The sequence below is a fragment of the Pectinophora gossypiella genome, chromosome Z, assembly GCF_024362695.1.
Source record: "Pectinophora gossypiella chromosome Z, ilPecGoss1.1, whole genome shotgun sequence".
Taxonomy (NCBI): Eukaryota; Metazoa; Arthropoda; class Insecta; order Lepidoptera; family Gelechiidae; genus Pectinophora; species Pectinophora gossypiella.
Window position 1 is genome coordinate 3,025,598 of NC_065433.1, and position 22,370 is coordinate 3,047,967.

At 38.9% G+C, this 22,370-nt stretch overlaps 1 protein-coding gene across 14 annotated transcripts in view; it reads left to right on the forward strand.

Annotated features, from left to right (window-relative positions):
• LOC126380060 (coiled-coil domain-containing protein AGAP005037) overlaps window positions 1–22,370 on the forward strand; it is a 246,107-nt gene that overhangs the window by 62,971 nt on the left and 160,766 nt on the right. For 10 of the 14 annotated variants that reach the window (XR_007568418.1, XM_050029236.1, XM_050029234.1 and 7 more), the window contains exon 3: window positions 14,100–14,135. Coding sequence is in view for 12 of the 14 variants with exons in the window: in XM_050029236.1 (XP_049885193.1) it covers window positions 14,100–14,135 (36 nt within the window). In the remaining 2 variants the exon portion in view is untranslated. Of the gene's footprint in view, window positions 1–10,468; window positions 10,907–14,099; window positions 14,136–17,305; window positions 18,822–22,370 lie in introns of those variants that run through there. The other 4 variants (XM_050029245.1, XM_050029246.1, XM_050029237.1 and 1 more) reach the window with 4 other exon arrangements.

Consider the following 22,370-nt stretch of genomic DNA (forward strand, 5'->3'; position numbering starts at 1 on the left):
CGCTTCACGGCAAACAACCAACTCCCCGACCTACCTTATTGGGCCACCTGTCGAAGCCCCGTTCGGCGAAATCGAAATTCAATTTTTCAATTCAAATTTAGAATCATAAACCTATCATAACCGTGATACACAATCTATCGTTCGATTATTTTAAATTTTAAACCTGATGTAATTACGTATAGAATACGGACTAGCGCCGCTGCACTACAACGAAGTTAGCCCCCACTGCGCATGTAATCTCACGAATACGATTTCCGAAAGGGTATTATTTTAATGCAATTAGAAATTACATCCTTCAAATTCCGTTTCTAAAAAATGAAGAAATACTTTCCTCTTCAATTTGTGCCTACTACCCAATGCTCCCGTAGAACTATTTTTGTCGTCTTGTAACAAAACACTTGTTGATTAAAATCTTCGTGCACTTTGTTTACTAGTGGGGTTTAGAATTTCGTTGATAACGTAAGGAAGAAACCAGTGATTTTGTTTTTTAATTGATTTATTTTTTATGTAAAAGACATTTTTTTTTTGTTTTCCGCGAAGGGTAAGGCAAAGGGAACTATGCCCATACAGCCATGTCTTACGTATTTTTTTTTTCTTGATGATTAATGAAATGATGAAAGATGATGATGATGAAACCTAAGCCCCCACCCTCGGAGTAGACTCCTACTCCGAACCCCAAACTAATTACTTAACTCAAAAGTCCGCATAAACTTTCGAGTTATGAAGCGGCTTTCTGGCACGAAACGAAAAGGCAGAAACACTTTGTTTATTGAATACTCCGATATAATAATAACACTTGCGAATGTCTTCCGACTAACTTAATGCGATCATTAACCACAAAACACAACTTCGTATTAATTATTTAGATTATTCAATGAAGAAAGCAACTGTCCCGTTCCCGTTTCCCGCCAAAAAACCTCTATGTAAAAGACAGATAAAGACTGAGTATTTTTTTGAAACGTCGAATTTGTTTGGAATGGACAGGTGTCATTTTAGACGTGGTGAAATATCTTACTAATGTTTCGTAATTCTTAATGATTACACTTCGTAAATTATAAGTCTGAAAGATAAACCTGTTTTACGTTTGATCATTTTTGACTGACTTCTTAAATTAGCATTATGACTAATTAATATACAAGAACAATTACATCGTACTTGTTATTTCCAGTGGTTTCCACAACGTTGTCAGTTGTATAGTAACTGCCAACAGAGGGCGGTAGGGGTTGTGCTTCAGGCTATTTGGGGATATCAGAATACATACATTCATGCATAAACTCACGCCTATTTCCTACCGGGGTAAGCAGGCACTGTGGAATTCCATTTGCTTCAATCCTGACACACTTCTCTTGCTTCCTCCACATTCACCAATCGCTTCTTACACGCACGCCGGTTTAGAGTAGATTGTACTTTACCTTTTCTCAGGACATCTCCAATTTGGTCAATGCAAGTCCTAGGTCTTCCTCTGCCAGCTCTACCATCAACTTTCGCTTTACCGCTTTCACAATTCTATTATCCTTTATCCGCTCTACGTGTCCAAATCACCCTAACATTCCCTATATCATAATGGTTCTATATTAGGGTTTCTATCTTAGGACACCACACACCCCAACCACTGCCGCACCATCAACAAAACGCCACCTTTCCTGGTATCTTGTTTGTTGCGCAACCAACACCTAATAATAGACGACCCTGACGACCCGATAAATTTGGTCATAAAAACGACCAATCAACTCGCGACAACTTACATTTCAGGACCCCGATTCCGACCCCGCCGGCGTGGTCGACATTTCTCTTATTCAGCACTTATTGCTATCATCCCACGGGGATAAAGGGTCGATTAGTTCTTTCAATCAATCAATCAATAATACTTTCTTCTTTTTTATTGCACAACGACATATACAAAGGACATAAACATACGAATAAAAACATAAGTACAATAGGCGGCCTTATTGCTAAATAGCAATTTCTGCCAGGCAACCTTAGGGTGAAAGAAGTTAATGCATTGGAGCACGGGCTGGTGCAATAAACAGTAGTAGTAGTAGTAGTTCTTTCAAATATAAACCCTCTCAGGAGATACTCTGAGCCGAGGTTCGCGTCCAACTGGGCACCCTCAGGCCTATTGTCATAAACGTTGTACCGGGTGAGAGCCTTCAGCGCTCCACATTTGTCCGGCCAAGTAGTTATTGCCATCTGCGGCAAATATACAATAAGCCACATCAAAAAAAAAAATGTGCAAGTCATCCTCTGCTTTCCGCCATGCCTCAGAAAGTACGCAGAGGTGTATTTTAAACACCCACTCGCCAGCTATAGGTCCCATGTAGTAAGGCGAGCCTATCCTGGAAACCACGTGACACCAATTACGTTAGTAGTTAGTTATTAACGACTGTTAATGCAGCCGGGACCAACGGCTTAACGTGCCTTCCGAAGCACGGAGGAGCTCGAGATGAAAACTTTTTTTTTGTGGTCACCCATCCTATGACCGGCCTTTGCGAAAGTTGCTTAATTCCAACAATCGCAGACCGAGCGCGTTTACCGCCTCGCCACCGAGCTCCTCGTTTATGTTTATTAATAGGATATTATTTTTAATGCGTATTTCGGAGAATACAGCTTAAGCTCGCAAAACAAGCAAGGGATCTGACTGATTACAAAGAATTACAAAATCCTAATCTAGAAATACTGAAGCCAGTCTAATAATATCAAAAATAATCTCATTTTTTTTTGACTTATAATAGAATTTATTTTACAATAAATATGATGTAATCCGCTTTTATTGATGACTAAGGACAAAGGTATATCATTGCTCTCTATTTCCATATAAAATTATAAAAAAAATGCTTCTTTCCAATTTACACAATACACAACATACATACACACATAAACCCACGCTCATTTCCCACCGGAGTGAGCAGGGACTATGTAATTTTATTATCTTCGATCCTGACACACTTCTCATTTCTCAGTTTCATACAAGCACGCCAGTTCAGAGTAGATTGTACTGAACTTTTTCTAAGAACATTTCCAATACACGACATAGCAATTAATTTGCATAGCTAAACATTACCCTAGCCTTGTTGGTTTGTTTCAATGCAATATTCCGTTATTGTTAACCGACTTCAAAAAAGAAGGTTCTCAATTCTTCAGTACCTTTTTATGTATGTTCTTGAGCTCAGTGGCTTGTTTCAAACGCGGAGCTCCGGTAGCAAACTTGCACTAGTGAGTTATAAAATTGTCTTAAATGCAGTTTACACTAGCACAGTTGTCTCGACCATTATACGTATATACGAGGGCTGATAGTATCCGAAATGAAAAACTTTTTTAAACTAAAATGGAATAAAATATTATATACCGTTCTATTTTTAAATCTTTAGTAAGCTTACATGCAAAATTTTATTTCATTGGCGCCAAAAAGTCTACTTTTATGCGACGATTGATTTTTATTTGCCAATTACGTTTGAAAAATGGAAAAAATGAAGTTCGGGAACGGCCCGAACTTAATAACGATTAAGTTCTACGTTTTGAAGGGAAAAATAGCATGTCAGATTAAAGCCAAGCTGGATGCCGTATTACTCGTACGGCGATATGGCTCACCTTCTTGTTGGTTTAACAGACGATCCTCATTATCAAAGCCTTTTAAGAGAACCTCGCTATGGTAACAGGTGTTCAGTGCTCAGTAGCTACTAAACACATCTAGCGGCAACAACTAATACTCCTCAATTCTTCCTGCGTCTACTATTTCATGATATGCAGCTGTGAAAAGGTATTGTGCGAATTCGACGACCCAAAGGAACTGTTACTTCTGGTTGCCACTAGATGGCCAGACGGCCAGAATGCACATAAATGCATAATATTTTATAGGGTCTTTTTATCTGGGTTATTAGGATATTTCTACTGCTTGATCCGTTCTTATTCCGGGGTCCTTTATAACATAACATAACGTAACGTAAAGTAACGTACATAAACAGCCTATATACGTCCCACTGCTGGGCACAGGCCTCCCCTCAAACAACCGGAGGGGGTATGGAGCATACTCCACCACGCTGCTCCACTGCGGGTTGGTGGAGGTGTTTTTACGGCTAATAGCCGGGACCAACGGCTTAACGTGCCCTCCGAAACACGGAATCATCTAACTTTTTCGGACAATCAGGTGATTCAAGCCTGAAAAGTCCTTACCAAACAAAGGACAGTCTCACAAAGTGATTTCGACAATGTCCCCATCGGGAATCGAACCCGGACCTCCAGATCGTGAGCCCAACGCTCTAACCACTAGACCACGGAGGCTGTTAAAGTAACGTAACATAACATAAATACTTTATTGCACACAAAGGAAATACAAAACACAAAACAAAAGAGAAATAGAAAGTGCACAGATGGCGGCCTTATTACTAAATAGCAATCTCTTCCAAGCAACCTTTGTATATAGGAGATATTTCATATTGTATAATATAGCGGGATAGTGCAGGATAGGAATACTTGTCATCGTTAATTTAAAGAGACACACTCTTTTCGGCGTAGCATTGTTCACAATACAATACAAATACACTTTATTGCACCAAAATAAAAATAAATAATTACAAAAAATAAAAATAATAAAATTGTAATTGTTTATACATTGTTTTAAGTTTACGCGGTTATTATCATAATTAAAACACATAATAACGGGTTCTTACTGTAAATTGTTGTAAATTGTTGTTGTTATTTTGTGTTATAATTGTAATTGTATAATTGCATTTATGGCAAATAAAGAATCTTATCTTATCTTAATCACACCACCACTCCACTCCACTTGTCTTTCAAATTTAGTTTAGTAAGTATATTATTTTCTACGCTTACCTGAAGCGTGGAGTTAATATCAATAATAGCTTAAAAAAACGTCTTACATTGTTCTAAATTTGACCCTCGAAGACCCTTGAAGATATTTTTATTAGTACGTCGAATAAAAAGATTTTCATTTTTTCAGACGTATTCCTTGAAAAGGGGCGTCTGTTATTTCTGTTTCTTAGTACCCACTAGCCGTAGCGGACCTCCGCTAGGTCTTGACTTGCCTTGGCTTACCTGGAAGTCTCTAAATCAGTGGTTGCTAACCTTTTTAATGTATAATAAAACCCCTGGGTACCCCAGTGAACAAGTATGGAAATTGAGTTTACCCCTCATCATCATCATCATCAGCCCATTAACGTCCCCACTGCTGGGGCACGGGCCTTCCCTATGGATGGGTAGGGAGTTCGGGCCTTAAACCATCACGGGCCCAGTGCGGATTGATGGTTATTAACGACTGCTAATGCAGCCGGGCCCAACGGCTTAACGTGCCTTCCGAATCACGGAGGAGCTCTAGATAAAAACTTTTTTTTTGTGGTCACCCATCCAATGACCGGCCTTTGTGAAAGTTGCTTTACTTCAACAATCGCAGACCGAGCGCGTTAACCGCTGCGTCACCGAGCTCCTCCCCTAGTTTTTTTTTACCCCTAATTTAAAATAATCAAAACAACACAAATTCGAACGAATATAATAATGCTTATTACGTAAGTAACAAAATGCACGTTTAGGTAACTAGTAAAGTAATATATAAATCTCGGAGTTAACTAGTATAAAAGTTGAAATTGCTTTGCATTCGCAAGTTTGACAATATTAGGTTCGGTTTCACTCAACGCGCATTTCATGTCATGCTCAACATTCTGACGGTTTCTGGCTTTTGTTTTTAATGTAACAAGAGTTATAATACTATTTCCTGCCATCCCGTGTTACCCCCCTACAATCTCTGTTTTACCCCTGAGCAGGTAATTATCCCTAGGTCAGGAACCACTGCTCTAAATAGACTTCGGACTCGGGTGGGCCGAAGTAAGGACAATTTGTTCAGGTGGGGTTTCTCGGATGGCTCGGCCTTAAAGTGCAAGTGCGGCACGGTTCTCTAAACGATTGAACATCTTACATCGTGTCCTGCGTGTGAACACCTGCACGCAGGAGGATCTGATGAGCGCTGCAGATAGCGCCATACTTGTTGCCAAGTTTTGGGCCGATACTGTTTAGTTTGCCATCGACACGATAAATACGTTGGAAGCAGACGCAGATGAAGGACTTTCCAGTCGATGTTCCCCAACCACACGATAGATGGCGTTGTTCACTTTTAACCTAATAATTACCTATTTTCTCAGTGCTAGGGTAAATAATTATTCAAAAATGTAAGGTAATGGCAGAAGCACATATAAAACTAATTGTTGCTCGATATTTGGATCACATTAAGTAACTATAGAATGATGTTGCTACCAAATTCAAATTCAAAATTCAAATTCAAAAATATCTTTATTCAGTAGGTAATATAGTTACACTTTGAATCGTCAATTTTACATAACGAACGTCTCATCCGCCTAAAACTACTGCACTACCTATATTGCTTCTCTTTATTTTGATCAGAATAATAATGGGAGGAAGTTGTAATTGTACCTTGGCGTAATAAAAAGGATCGTCATTTATACCCAAAAACAAAGATAAAAGATGCATATTACAATTGCTGCACGAGCAATATGGCCGCCTGTTGTGGTTTTCTGTATATAATAATAATAATAATAACTTTTATTTCAGACCAAAATCCATATCGTGTTAGTGACAAAAAACTTAAAAACTATGTTAGCAGGAAACTTAGTATCTATTCTATTTACAATTTACAGCATATATGCATTTTTGTCCAGTGGCGTAAGACAGGATTATCCACACTATATGTTGTCCTTATCTCTGTATTTTGTGTCCATTGTGCTCAATAAAGTATTTTATATATCTATCTATCATATGTCTGTTATCCATGAAATCAGAAGTTTAAAAGAAGAAAAACTTAACAACGCCATCTATCGTGTTTTGGAATGCCGATTGGAAAGTCCCTCATTCTCTGTGATAGGCACTAGGGGGCAGCAACTATTGAGTACCCTTTCAACTTAAAATATGCTGTCAAAAAAATATACGTCCAATTGAGAACCTCCTCTTCTTTTGAAGTCAGTAAAAATACGAGTGGACGGAAATTCTGATGGACACTGTTTTGTAGATCATATTGTAGCAGAGTACAAACTCTGCACATACTGGCCTTTTGTTCGGACCATCATCATTTTAAATTACGAAATTCTCATTCCATTCGCATTTCCTTTCATTCTACTCACTTTTGACGGACTGAATCCCCGACCTTCATAAAAACAACAAGTGTGTTATACCGTTTAGGGCCGTGCCCTCTAATTTCTAAGTCCTGATTCTTTTATGAAATGTGTATATTGTGAACTATTATGTTTGTGACTATGTTACTAAGTTTGTGAAGTGTTTTTAATAAACTGTATATACTTCTGTTGCTGTTGCTTCTACTTTATCATCGTCAATCATTCCCCTACTCTGCCGGCACGTCGGGATACCATATCCTCACCTCTCAGCGTGCCGCAATATTGTATGTCACGTGATCAACGGTGTAGGGAAATATTGAGAGTTATTGAGGACAGAAGAGGCATGACGATTGGACACTCGAAGAATTTATTCAAAACATGATAGACGGGAAAATGGAAGGAGAGTATACCCACTATCGAACTCTAATACGGTAGTGAGGCTATCAGTTTATCTAGTAGTGGTTAAACTAGCTTTAAGCCCAAGCCAAGTGCATCCTACATCAGAAACTGCTCTGATTTGTATTAGCCTGGTCAAAAGCTTATCTAACAACGCCAATTCCCTAATTGGCGTTGTTAGATAAGCTTTCCCACCCATAAATCCAATGATTGGACCCCTGTCCAATCATTGGATTTATGGGTGGGAAATGAAGACTGGCTAACAGTACCTTGAGCTAGTTACCTTAAGGGTCTGAAGGGGAGCCGGGGTGATCTCGGTCTGGGTTTAGTTCTCTTCTATCGTGTGGGTTGTGAAGTGTCTTACCAACCCCATCAGGTGTCAGGGTTACTTGACACCTGATAGGGTTGGTGGTTGAGCCTACTATTGAGACTACTAACTTACATCAGTAAGTAGTATCGGGGACCAACGGCTTAACGTGCCTTCCGAAGCACGGATCACGGATTATGTTTAGTTTATGTCAGGCAACAAGGTGCTGGACGAGCGCTTGACTTGCATCGTAAAGGTCACGGGTTCGAACTGTAAATTTGGAGTGTGCTACATAAGATACACCACGCTTCACTGCTGATCGTTGTTTGGGATATTAGCCTCAAACGACCGCATTAACCTGTTTTCAGAATTACGGAATCATTTTTCTTTTTCGGACAATCATTATACGCCTGCAACGTCCTAACTTAACAAATGATAGTCTCACAAAGTGTTTTCGTCCCATTCGGGAATCGAACCTCAACCTCCAGGTCGTGAGCCCAACCTGAAGAGCAAGAAAGTATACCTTTTTTTTCTACACACGCAGACTCTGGAAAAAAAACCCGTGTTCGTCACATAGATTTTTGTCCTTAATGGGAATTGAACCCACGGCCTAATAGGCAGAAAGCAGCTATACTATCAACTGCACTAACCTGTCAGTCGAGAACGCCAACCGCTCAACATGAGCTGTCTTTGTCAGGGAGGTGCGTGGGTCAGACTCGTACTTAGCCGGTTAAATTCATTTTTATATGGAATGTTTCAAAATAGAATTGCTAGAAACCTCTACAATTGGTCACTTGACAGTTGTAGTAATAAAAAATGTAATAATATGTCATTTTTCAAAATACAGCCAATTTTCCAATTGCTATTTTTATTCAGATCATTTTTAAATATTTTATTTTTACAGGATAAGAATGTGATTTTTATCTCTGTTTTATCAAACCCGAAACACGGGCGGCCATGATTGAGTTTCGTGTTACGTCACGTAGCATAGCAAAAACTATGTGAGGTTTCAATTATACTGTACTAGCTTTTGCCCGCGACTTCGTCCGCGTGGCGTGTTATAAAAGAGAGATCTTTGTGTGTGTGGGAGTGCATATCAAATTTCAAGCATGTAACTTATGCAGTTTAGATTTTTTCATACAATTTTTTTTCCCGCTAACTCCCATTTTTCAAAATACAGCCATAACTAAACTTTATATTTACTAAGGTATGCATGCATGCTAGATTGAAAACATCTATCTTACGCGGTTTCGATTTTTTCATACAAATGTTTTTTCCCGCTAACTCCCGTTTCCGTGGGAATTTTGCAATATCCTGTTGCAATTAAGCTTTAAGTTAACTAAGGTACCTGCATGCCAAATTTCAAGCGTCTAACTTAAGCGGTTTAGATTTTTCATACAAAAGGATTTTCTTGCTAATTCCCGTTCCCGTGGGAGTTCCGGGAATTCCTTTCTTAGTGCACCTCTACGGTACCTAAGCTACGTCCCTTCAAAATTTCAAGTGCATACGTTTAGCCGTTTAGGCTGTGCGTTGATATGTCAGTCAGTTAGTTTCTCCTTTTATGTATTTAGATGACAGTTTCTTTTGTTTATTGAAATGTGACGTAACTGGGCAAAATTTCACGTGACCAACCGTTTTTGGGCGAATTTTGAAATTAAAAAAAAGACAATTTTTTTTATAATAAAGCTTTTTTTAGGGTTCCGTAGCCTAATGGCAAAAAACGGAACCCTTAAAGATTCGTCATGTCTGTCCGTCCGTAATTTACTTTTATATTATGTTACTTGCTGTTACGGAACCCTTCATGGGCGAGTCCGACTCGCACTTGACCGCTTTTTTTTACATACCTGGCAACCTTACACGTAAGCGACTTTATAAAATCACCTCCAAATGTCATCATCTCCCCAGCGTTATCCCGTTTTCAACGGATTCGCTTACTTAACCTGAAGATTTGACAGGTCTTGGTTTTCAAAGAAGCTACGGCGGGGGACTCGAGTTTATTCCAATATCACGTCATTAATTTCGTATTGTTTTGTTGGCAGTATATGCTCGACTCCAGTGAGTAAAGTCCTCAAGTCGAGGACTTAAATGTTGTCTTAAAATACTAAAAGCTCAGCTGAAGCTTTGGTCAAGTTTAGGAGGAGTCGAGGGAACATCTTAGAATATGGCAGTTGACAACGAGTTACAGTTTTAGAACTTGTCAACTTTATCAATTTAATTTCAAATAATGTTTGTAGCCAATGAGGTTAACCTGTCAGGTTAGCCAATGTAACATACATCAATGTTTATTCCTATCGTAGACATAGCTGTCAATGGCATTATTATGCCAGTTGGTTTTATATTTAAAACCAGATCAACATAGTTTCAAGTTAGGTATGACTATAACCCCGGAAAAAATGACAACGCCTTTTTTGCATTCCCGGTTTCCATATTGGCTGAAATTGGGATTTATTAATGGATAAAATATTGGAGGCAACAGCGCCCATTCAATTACGATAATAATATTAATAAACATAATCTCGTACGCCGCACGACATCATCAAACTACGCTACTTTGATTTTATTTGTTTTACGAACTGCTGCCTCGTATGCAATATTGAATCTTAAAGTAAAAATATAACGATTCCTTTTTCAGTAACTCCCGCAACTACTGACAAAAAACAATTAACCTAAACATTTGCCAAACCGAAATTGAAGTCAAAAACATATCTAAAACAAAAATAAAATAAAAATAGCTTCCTAAAGTGAAATAAAAAATAAAAAAGTGACAGTGTTAAAAAAAACTGAAGATATTTTTTACAAAATGATGCTTATGAGTGCAACTTATGAAGATAAAGTTATTATTGTAAAGTAGAAACTTTCTATAGTGTATTATGAAATGTGTTCAAGATATTGGTGTGTGTAATCGTGTAGATATAAATAAAAATAGTCAAACATGTGGTTCGTTATGACACTGACAGTGGTGTGAATATAATCACGATGCTTAGTCGGTGGAAAAGCAAAGATAAGTCAGAGAAGACCAGTAAATCCTCAAGTTCCAGTGGGAAGAAGAAACGAAAAGGCAGAGAGACTGGTAAGTGAGTTGTTAATGAAGGTACAGTCATGAGCAATTTACGACTCTGTCGCACTAACATATTTTACATTTAGTGAGACATACAGCGCAATTTGTCAAAAAAAAAAACATGTGACATGGTCCAAACATATTTATTTCAAAATTGGCTTACAAAGTTAGCGCTTTTTGAACGTCAAACATAATTAAATTACATATTATGTAACTAGCTGTAAAATTACTACCACATCGGAATCTGTAACACTGAGGGAAAGACGTGGCCAGAAAACCTCCCAGCACAGGGCCCTAGTCCTACTGTTTCATGTTTTCCTTTCTTTTCTTTTAATCCAGTTTGTATTACATAATTTATAGACTTAAATACAATGGTATTCCAATTACAGTCGGTGGAAGGAAAGTGAAAAATAAAAAGTTTATGTGACATGTGGTACCAAAATGTATGCATATTGATGCTCGTGACCGTACTTCTATTGTGTGGGTTGTGAGATCAATGACAGGCCTCATCAGCCCTGGTGTCAGGGTGACTATTGAGCTGCCAAAGACCCTGAAATGACAAGTAAATAGCAGCCGGAACCTACTGCTTAACGTGCCTTCCGAATCACGGATCATCTTACTTTCGGACCATCGGGTAATCAACCTGCAATGTCCTAATCAAACTAGGGACCACAAAACTATTTTGTATTTATATCCCCACCGGGATTAGAACCCGGAACCTCCGGATCGTGAGCCCAACGCTCAACCACTAGACAACGGGGGCTGTCACTGCCTTGGAAAGGTACTGAAAAGTATCAAAACTCACACATTATATCTCTTTATTCATTATCTAACATAGTGACACTTTGAATCGTCAATTTTTACATACATATATTTTTTTGGCGAACGTGTCATCCTCCTAACTACTGTAGTTTCTCACAACCTGCACAGCAGAGGAAAAGTAGCTGCAAGAAAAACCTCGGCACAGGGCCCTAGACGTCCTTAACACTTTCAAGTACAGAACGTCTAATGACGTTCTAATCCCAAGGTGTCATAATATATAAGTCCATTTCATTTCAAAGGGTTAAAAAACAAAAATATTTTGAATATTATTTCAAGAATTTTGGCTGCGTGATATTAATTTCCAGGTGGTCATTTCAATGCATAATCTATCTTCTAAATAATAATTTATAAATTATTTTTTTAATTATTGATGCCCGAAGGACGTGATATACTATTCTGACGACCCGATCACTCTAGCATAGAGACGGCCAAGCAGCTCGCAACAACAAACAGTTCAGAGCCCCGATATGGACCCCGCCGGCGTGGTCGACGATTACCCTAATTCAACGCTTTTATCGCTATCGGCCCACTAGTGTCGATTAATTGGGTAGATTCCCAGGTATAAATAAATTATGAAATTCCAATTACTAAATAAAGACAGATCTAAGTTTCCTAGTAAACTTAATTATGAATTTTAATAAAGATTAATATAATAATTACTGCGACATTTTGTCACGTTTTTCTATAACGTCACAGGTTGCTTTTTCATGCAAATTCCATAGTCATTTCGTGTTTTGACGTTTAGTAAAAAGTAACTGATTTGACTCCACCTCGCTGCTCCACTGTGGGTTGGTGGAGGTGTTATTATTTTATGGCTAATAACCGTAAAAGCATGCATGTAATCGTCCTACCTTTTCAGACAATCAGGTGATTCAAGCCTGCAAAGTCCTTACCAAATAAAGCACAGTCTCAAAGTGATGTCGACAATGTTCCCATCGGGAATCGAACCTGTACCTCCAGGTCGTGATTGTGCATTACAACTGTAATCATTTCCTGCAGATGATATTTAGAAACTTTTCCTTGTTTCAAAGCATTATTATGTCTCTGCTGGAGTGGGCATAAAAAAGCAAAACAAGTTTTACTGCTTTTCATTTTAAGAGAATCGCGAAAGTCTTTTGTTTTTTAGTGAGACAGCTTGGTGTCAGAGTTGTTGTGAGTTTGAATTCATAATTGGATCAAAGACATAAAGCAACACGGATCTCCGTAGCCATAGATAATTTACTCATATATCACGTGGTTTCGAGAAATGCCCTATTTTATAGGCAAGAGGCTTTGGTGATGTACTTCAGTCAATGTGGTGATCAGACATTTTTTTTTAACGTTGGGAAATGCGTTACGCATACCACGCCGCCCGGGGGGGCGACGTGGTTATGTGGGACTCCCCGGGTGTCGCCACCCGGTATACCCACTAAAACCCAACGGTGTTCCTCCTTGCCGCCGTGTGGCGGGGATACGGGAACGCAATTGCACACAACCGCGTCCCCGCGGGCGGATGCCCTTTAGGGCCCAGCGCCCATGGGAGCGCGTCAAGCGCCTCCCCCTCCGCCGAGGGCTGCCCGGAACACTTGGGGAGCCCTACAGCACGGGACGGCGGTCCCCCGACCACCGTCCACAGGTCCCCGTCAAGGCGGCGCTCGGTCGATTGCGACCGAGTACGCCCGCCGCCGATGTGGTGATCAGACTACATTATCCTAACTAAAACAGGGTTCACATAGTGATTATTGAGATATGTCCTCACCGGGATTTGACTTAGTAGGGATCCGTGTTACAATTTTTATTTAAAGTATTTTTAGTTTTATTTAGTTTAGTTTTATTTATCGATATAAGGTCTATGTGGAGAAGATCGGCATACTGTTTTAATTTTTTTATGCCTGTCGAGTCCCTTTCCTTTTCGGCGAATAAGAAAATTACAGGTATAACTTAAAATAAAATTAGATGATGTCTACAGGAATTATCATCTTATGTATAAATATTATGCTTTTCTTTCTTAAGTATTTTCTATGTATGCGTATGTATATACAAGAAAGCAAAATTACAAAAAGAAACGAAAATATTTTAGGTTATGTTAGTGTGGTGCTACTAACTAGGAACTTTCTCGGGCATACAGGTATGTCCCCGGGAAAATTCCCGTGGGGAAGTTACTTGTCTAAACAAAATAAACGAGTCCAAACTCGATACGTTTGTGTGGTTTTACAACAGAGGGTTCCTTTGACCACCTTCCGGGTCCACCTTCAGACCCTAGATACCATGCAGCACCCAAGCTATTCACTAGAATATCCAAGCCACCCGACCTTCCGACTTGGCTTAACGGCTATTACCGTACGCCAAAACACAACAATTTTAGTTATAATATGAGATGATTAATTATTTCCCTTTGTTTCAGAAGAAGACTGGCACGGAGATGGCACTCGTATCGATGGTAATTATTCCTAGTCCATAAGGCCGCTAACTTGATGCATTTTTTCATAAATTCGAATCGTGCGTGCCGATCGCACTACCGGGAATCGAACCTTGAAACTCTAGATCGAGAGGCGAACTCTTATCGCTAGAGTGTGGTGGCAGCGTTGTTAAAGATTTTCTTGGTGTCCCTTAATTGGCATAATAATCTAATGTTCATAAAATTAATCCGCACAACGGACTTATCCGTGACGCAAATGCGCATAATATCGTTCAATCTAATAATAAAATGGCATAATATTTAATACAGGGTGTTAGTGATATCGTAACGAAAACTTCGAGGGATGATTGAGACTATGATTCTGAGTTGATATCAAGTTGAAATTTTCCGCCGCAAAATTCATGACTTTTACTTTTTTTTCTGTTTTTTTAAATTTCTATAAATTTGCGATTTAAAATTCCACTTGATATTATCTCAGAATAATGAGCTGAGTCATCCCTGCCTCAGTATTTGTTAGTTTGTCACTAACACTGTATTTGAGAGAGACAATATTTTGGCTACCTACACTAGCTTCGCAACCAAATCAGTTAAGTCACGTTAGTATGCTGATAACAAGCGCAGCCTACGTGACGAGAGAGCGAAGCTAGCGTGCCGGCCAGTGCCAGAATCGAATTTTTTAAAAAAAATACTACCTATATATCTTGTCATGTGTATGAACACTAACATTCGTTTAATTTATCCTTTTTAATTGTTTTGTAAGTTATACATAGGTACCTATAATGCGATAATACTATGCGGTATTTATTTATAAGTACACATAAATTAAAATTATGCGAAATTAAAAAAGGAGTTATTAACGTATGTTTCAGTAAGTATTTATAATTAGATCAAAAACTACTTTGGTGTGTAAGCCTAATGCATTTATAAATACCCGGCGCAGGAGTACATACCAAACTAATCTATTTTCATCTCATTTAGTTCAACTCTACCGCGTTAGTGTACTATGGTGTACATTTATAAATTAGTGCGTGTGAATGAAAATTTTGCGAGGTGTGGAGTTGTATATTTGTAAGAATAAAATTAAGCAAAACCTTCACCTATTACTATAGTGTTAATATGGTTCCTCAACTACCCACATTTAGCATAATCGGTGAAGCATTTAACCCACTCATAAAGCTACATAAACACAGTTTATTTGACATGAGTTACTTATTACTTTTCCTCTGATTGATCGACAGATTCCATTTTGAGAAAAAGAACCTCTTCCTGTGATTTGCTAAACTTCAACGATTTGACAGAAGTTGTCAGTTTCAACCAATCACAAGACAGTATTATATATGTATGCCAACTGACTCTCTGATTCGTACGTATCACAGAATAAAGAAAGAGAGTGGAAAGGTCCGAACGTGCATTTTGTATGAGAACCGTTGTCGCCGGTTCAACCCCACTCTCTTTTACTACTACTCCTGCAGACAGATAACTACGATAGCTCTACTGCTTCTCAAATTTCATAGCCACTTTACTGGCTATGTATATTTTATGTCATAGGCTCCAATTTTATTATTACTGTATAAGATACTGCATATATATTTTTTGACAATACCATGACCATACTAAGGTTTTAGCTTTTGCTGCCGGAAAAACAAACGTATAAAAATGTACTGAGCGTTCAGGGAGAAGCGTTTTTGCACGCGTTTATTTGAGGCCTTATGGTTTGCTGCGCCGCTATCGCACTGATAAGTCAGTAAAGATTCTTACACGAACAGGTCTCTGCTTAACATCTGTCAATTTTAGACAATTATACATACGCCAAAAGTTACAGTCAGCTAGGTAACGTTGCGTCAACAGATGGCGTTACTTCTGAAGTTATCATATTTTTCCATTCATTCGTTTAGTTTAGTGTTTAGTTCTAACCGGATGAAATGCTAGTTTGCGAAATCTTACATACATTATCTTTAAGTTAAACCACAATTTTGAAGTATTTACTGCAGATATCATATTAATTTGTGTACAAACTTACAAAAGTAATTCTAGGTCTATGTACAAGGTACGCCTGAAAGCGCACCACAAGAATAAGGCTGCTCCCTCACGGCGCTATCGGGTATCGCGTCGTATTACGCTCGGATATCACTGCGATATTGCAAAGACACGCGACCGACGAAAACATATGGAGTATCGCAAAATGTTCTCACGGCATTCGAAGGTACTGTCAAATTCGCTCACACGTGTGACTAATATCGCATTGCATGTACACGACGCGAATTGCGCTGAACAAATATGTACCTACCTACGGTTGCAAAGATCTTGTAATCCCAATCGTACTATCGAGCGACTTGTGTCTTCAAATTCAAATTCAAATCTTTATTCAGTAGGTAACATAGTTACACTTTTAATCGTCATTTTTTACATAACTGCCTAAAACTACTGCAGAATCACAACCTGTATAGCAGGGAAAACGAAGCTGCAAGAAAAACCTCGGCACAGGGCCCTAGACGTTCTTACAATTTAGAAATTTGGTAGCCTTATATCGGTTCCCAGACAGTTAATCCGAATCCCAAGCATTCATAACTTTTACATAATCACTACAATAACCTTTTTTACAAAGTTTATATTTAATTATTGTCTTTAATTAAACTTTAATATCCATGGATCTGCGATTGAAAGGATTGCAAAAGTTAAACCTGTTATTTGCTTATCCGACGAAAAAAAGGACAGGTAATCGACAGGATATATTTTAAGCAGAAGTTCAATCAACCATGTAAATTTTTTACATTGCCAAGTAACCCGACAATATTAAGTTGACAACACACGTTAAACGGGTAGCATATCAGCGAGATGCCTATTTGATTCGCCCGGGTTAATCATTCATTTACTCAGTCAATTTAAAATTAACAGATATTAGTCATCCGTCTCTTTCCTTTCCGGCAGATAAGAAAAGAACAGGTTTAGCTTAAAATAAAATTAGGTGGTGTGGTACTGGAATCGGGGCCGACTTAGGGGACATCACGTCCCAGGCTTAAACTGGGCCCAGAGACGAGTTTGCCCTTTTCTGGGCCCAGTTACCCATTATCAAATTAGAAACGTGCAAACTCGTCCCTGGGCCCAGTTTAAGACCGGGACGAGATGTCCCCTAAGTCCTTATAACTAGGTTTATTAATTATTTATATTTAGTAATTAAAAGATATATTAATTTATTATAACTTTTTTTTTGTTAGTCTTGTTATACAATTACTGGATTGGCATTCAACACTATCGCCAAAAAAAAACACTACTTAGACCCACAGAAAATGCAAGGTAAGTTATTTTTATTTTAAGTATGAGTAGTTTATAATTACCAAACGTATTGGTTATGTGATATAATCTGTAAGCAACATCAGTGCGACATTGTACAAGGTAAGTGAATTTCAGGCACCTAACATCCCCAACCCACCCCATTAGTGACAATGGGCGCGAGTAATGTATATGTTTAAACTTCCTCTTCTTCAAAAAGATATCATTTAGTAATTGGGTAGTTTCATGAAACTCTGATTACTAAATAAAGACAGATCTAAAGGTGACAAAAGCGTTTTCTTTTTTCTGTTCAACCTATTTATGAATTTTAACAAAGAAAAATGAATAAACTGCGACATTTTGTCACGTTTTTCTATGACGGTACAGGTTGCTTTTCCACACAAATTCCATAGTGATATCATGTTTGGATGTTTAGTGAAAAGTAACTGATTTGACCAGTTGGAAACCACCCTATTTAAATTAAAAGAAAGAAAGAAACATTTATTACTTCCGGGTACCACAGACACAGACAGACAGGTACATTACATTCAACAAAGGACAGAAACCATACGGAAATCAATACAAAGAAAAAAAGAAAAAAAAACAAAACAAAAAAAAACCAAGATCAAAAATTAACAAAAAAAAGAAGAAAAAAAAACCCCAAAATCATAAAAATAATAATAAAACTAAGTATTCTAATTGCAACGCATTGACGGCCCGATCATCTGCTGTGGCGTCCGGAATAAAAGTACCAATTTACGAATTTATTTGGTATACGAAACCTCATAAATTACTTTTTAGGAAATTTTGTTTTTATTTCGTGTATTGTGCCTGCCATTATTATCTTATAAGAAAACAACAGGTGGTAGAACAGACGTAGGATAGACAAATTGCGCGACTACATAGTCCCGTTACCCATAAAAAAAAGTTAAAAAGTCAAAATTCCAAGTAGAAAATGTTTACCATAAATTCAGGGTCGCGCGAAACGTGTTCTAGTTACCTAATAAGGTCAATATCAGGCGACTACTGGGTCTAGATCATGTAGGTTTTACGCAAGCGCGTGGAAAACGGATTGGTATGTTAAAAATGAACACCATTATTATTTTCAAAATTTGTGTTCCGTCTCTTTTTGATGTATGGTATTTAATAGTTGATGAAGTGGGAGGGCTGCACTATTTATAAATATTGTGTGCGTCAAGCCCGGCGCGTTCCTTCTAGCTCTGAGTGAGCTGTGGCAGTCAGTCGTTCCTGGCTGGTCCCGTTGTACACGACGCGAATTCGCTCCGGAGCGAACTTTGAAATCCAGCAAATATTTACATAATCATTATTATTTTTATTTGCTTTACATTTCCATCGTTTAATCAACCAGTTTATGTTTAATTTGTCATCATGGATATTATTTTAAGATATTATCGTGCGCTTCGGGCGCGTCTTACCGTAAGTTTATTTACTAGTTCAAGCATGAAATTTTTTCTTGACCATATTTTTGTTTGGCCATTACTAATATTTATGTGTTTAAAGTTCCGTGGGAATTTCCGTGAAAACGTTTATACGTGTTTAGCAAAAATTGTACCATACTGCCACGAAGGCAGCATGGTCAATTTCGAATATGAAGCACCTCAACTCTCAACCCCCCCTTCTGAGCTATTTGGCGATTTTATGAGCATAGAACTGCCGTCAAGAAGTGCTGTGGTTCGACCAGCCTCGTTCACAATCCCGACACGTAAGACAAATATTTTGTATGTAAAATATATCTACAGTAATCGCATTTGAGTACCATTTTATTGATTTCTTAGTATTAAGTGTCTTGTTGTCAATTTATTTATTTTCAAAAAGTTATTGGTTTTAAGAGCTCTTAGTGCGCTATTTGTCTGAAAAGCTTTGTTTCGTGTTTTATGTATTAATCGTATGAATATGATTTAAGTACTTATTGTTCTGCGAAAAACTAATTTCATTCGAATTATGTTTTTAAAAAAGAAAACTAGCATAACATTTCTATATCACTGAAAAATATGTAGACTATCCAGGTATCCTAGCCAATATAACTGAGGAGCACATTAAAACACGTCCGTCCGTTCACACGTTTAATCGGAAGAGGAACTACCCACATATAAAAATAACCAACATATTTCTAATTACCTACATACTTAACTAAATACATCACACCTCCACCCTTAACTAACAATACAATTTCAAATATTTGACTTATTACTAACACTATATCAACTTAACTAACTTAATAAATACAACAACTTTAACTGTAATCAACTTACAAAAATCTAATCAAACCCATAACGCTCTATAGGTTTTCTAAGCCTCTTTGGACGGTTCGCTGGCGCCGGTTCCGGTGCGACACTAGCACCTACCTCACCCCTTATTCCTAACTCTGGGCCTCGCTCTCCTGGAGCCTCAGCGCTCGGTGTCACTGAAGCCTCAGGAGTCGCCTACGGCTCCGGCCCGTTCGACCCCTCGTCTTCAACAACTGTGCTAGTGGTGGTATCATTACTCGGCAATGTCACGGGGGCCGTAACCCCCACCTCCGGTACTAAAGATGGCACTCCGAAGCTACTACGTTTCTTTTTAATTTGGTCGATATGTCTCTTAATCGGTGGACCACTGTCCCTAGCGATCACATAATTACGTAACCCCATTCTACCTTCTACTCGACCTCCTAACCATTTTCCCCTTGTGTAATCTCGGGCCCACACTGTGTCCCCAACGTTTAAGGCCCTCGATGTACCACCTGCGTTGGACACTTGTTTCTGCTGCTCGTCATGTACTTTCGCTTCTAATTGCCTATCCCTGTTTAACAAATCTAATCGGGTTCGTAGATTCCTACGCTGTAACAACATCGCCGGTGACGAGCCAGTAGTACTGTGCACCACGTTCCTGTACATCATTACGGCACTGTCCACGTCACATCCGTCCCGTATCGCTTTTTTGATTGCCCGCTTACACAATTTTACTGCCCCTTCGGCCGCTCCATTAGAAGACGGATGATATGGCGGTGTAAATGTTACCTTTATACCGTTGTTAGACATGAAATCTGTATATTCCTTGCTGGAAAACGGGGGTCCATTATCAGACACTATTTCTTTTGGCAGGCCAAACCGAGCAAAAACTTCACGTAAAACTTTTATTACCGCACTAGCAGTTGTCCTTTGCATTGTGAATACCTCTAACCATTTAGTAGTAGAATCTATTAGTACTAAAAACGTTTTTCCATTTATCGGTCCTAAAAAGTCGACGTGTAACCGCGACCAAGGCTCTGTAATGTAAGGCCAGGGTTGAGGCGGTGCGCGTGGCGGGGCGCTGCTTTCCAGAGCGCAAGTCGTGCACTGCCGGCACGCTCTCTCGATGTCCTCGTCTATTCCTGGCCACCACATCATGATACGGGCAATACTTTTCATTTTAACTATACCTAAGTGTCCTACATGTAGTTCCTTCAGTAAATGTCCCCGTAACTCTTTAGGTATAACTAAACGGTATTCCCAAATAATGCAGCCCACATCCAAATATAATTCATTCCTACGCGCGAAAAAGGGTTTTAACTGTTCATTGATGCATTCTCCCGGCCACCCCGACTGCAAGTAGAAGAACACCTTTTTTAAAACTTTATCTGTTTTTATATAATCCTGTACAGTTTTCCTGGTAATAGGTAAAAAATTTTGAATGAAATTTAAATAAGTGATTTCTGTGCTCCGGCGTTTTTCCTGTCCCACCGGTAAGCGTGATAATGCATCGGCCGCGTTTCTGTCCGTGCGCACGTACTCGATACTATAATCATAGCCAGCTAAAATTACAGCCCACCGTTGCATCCTACTAGCTGCCATAACGGGAATACCAGTTTTATCGCCAAAAATTGATACCAAGGGCTTATGGTCGGTTTTTAAAATAAATTTCCGACCATATAAATATTGGTGAAATTTTCTCACCCCATAAATAATGGCTAACGCTTCCCGTTCAATTTGCGAGTAAGATTTCTCAGCTGTATTGAGAACTCGCGATGCGTGAGCTATCGGTCGCTCCCCTCCGCCAGGCATCAGGTGAGAGATAACGGCACCGACCCCCACCCCGCTTGCATCTGTCGTCAGAACGAGCGGTAAATCAGGTGAATAATGGGTCAAAATTTCGCTCGAAACTAACATTCGTTTAATTTTATTAAATGCAATCATACAATGTTCACTCCATTCATACCTCATCTCCTTCCTTAATAACCTATATAGGGGTGCCAACAACGTACTTATATTAGGCACAAACTTTGCGTAATACATTACTAAACCAAGGAAGGACCTCAACTCCGATATGTTGGTTGGTATCGGTGCTTGTTTAATTGCTTTAATTTTTTCTGGACAAGTGTGCACCCCCTGTTTACTAATCACGAATCCTAAGTAAGATACAGAATCCGCGAAAAATGTGCACTTTTCTTTTTTAATTTTTAAGCCGTATTTTTGTAACCTCTTAAAAACTTCATGTAAAGTAGCTAAATGTGATTTATCATCTTCTCCTGTTATAATTAAATCGTCTAAAAATACCCCTACTCGCGGCATATCCGCGAAAAGTTGTTCCAACTTCCGCTGGAAAATGCCTGGACTTGAAGACAAACCATATATGAGTCTGTTGTACATAAACATTCCCACGTTTATCACAGTATAACTTCTTGGACTCGTCGAGTTCAAACTGTGCGTAAGCCTGAGAAAGATCTAGTTTCGTAAACTTCTCCCCCCGTGCAATTTAGTAAGTAAATCTTCCACTTTAGGCAAGGGATAATGATCCACCTCGAGGCATTTATTTAAAGTTAATTTGTAATCTGCGCATACTCGTATAGTGCCATCTTTTTTTAATACCGGAACGATCGGTGTAGTCCAGTCGGAGGTGGTTACTGGTGTGATGATTCCATCTCGCACCATCTGTTCCAGCGTGCGGTCCACAGGCTCGCGCAGCGCATATGCGAGGGGTCGAGCGCGCAGGAACACTGGCCGCTCC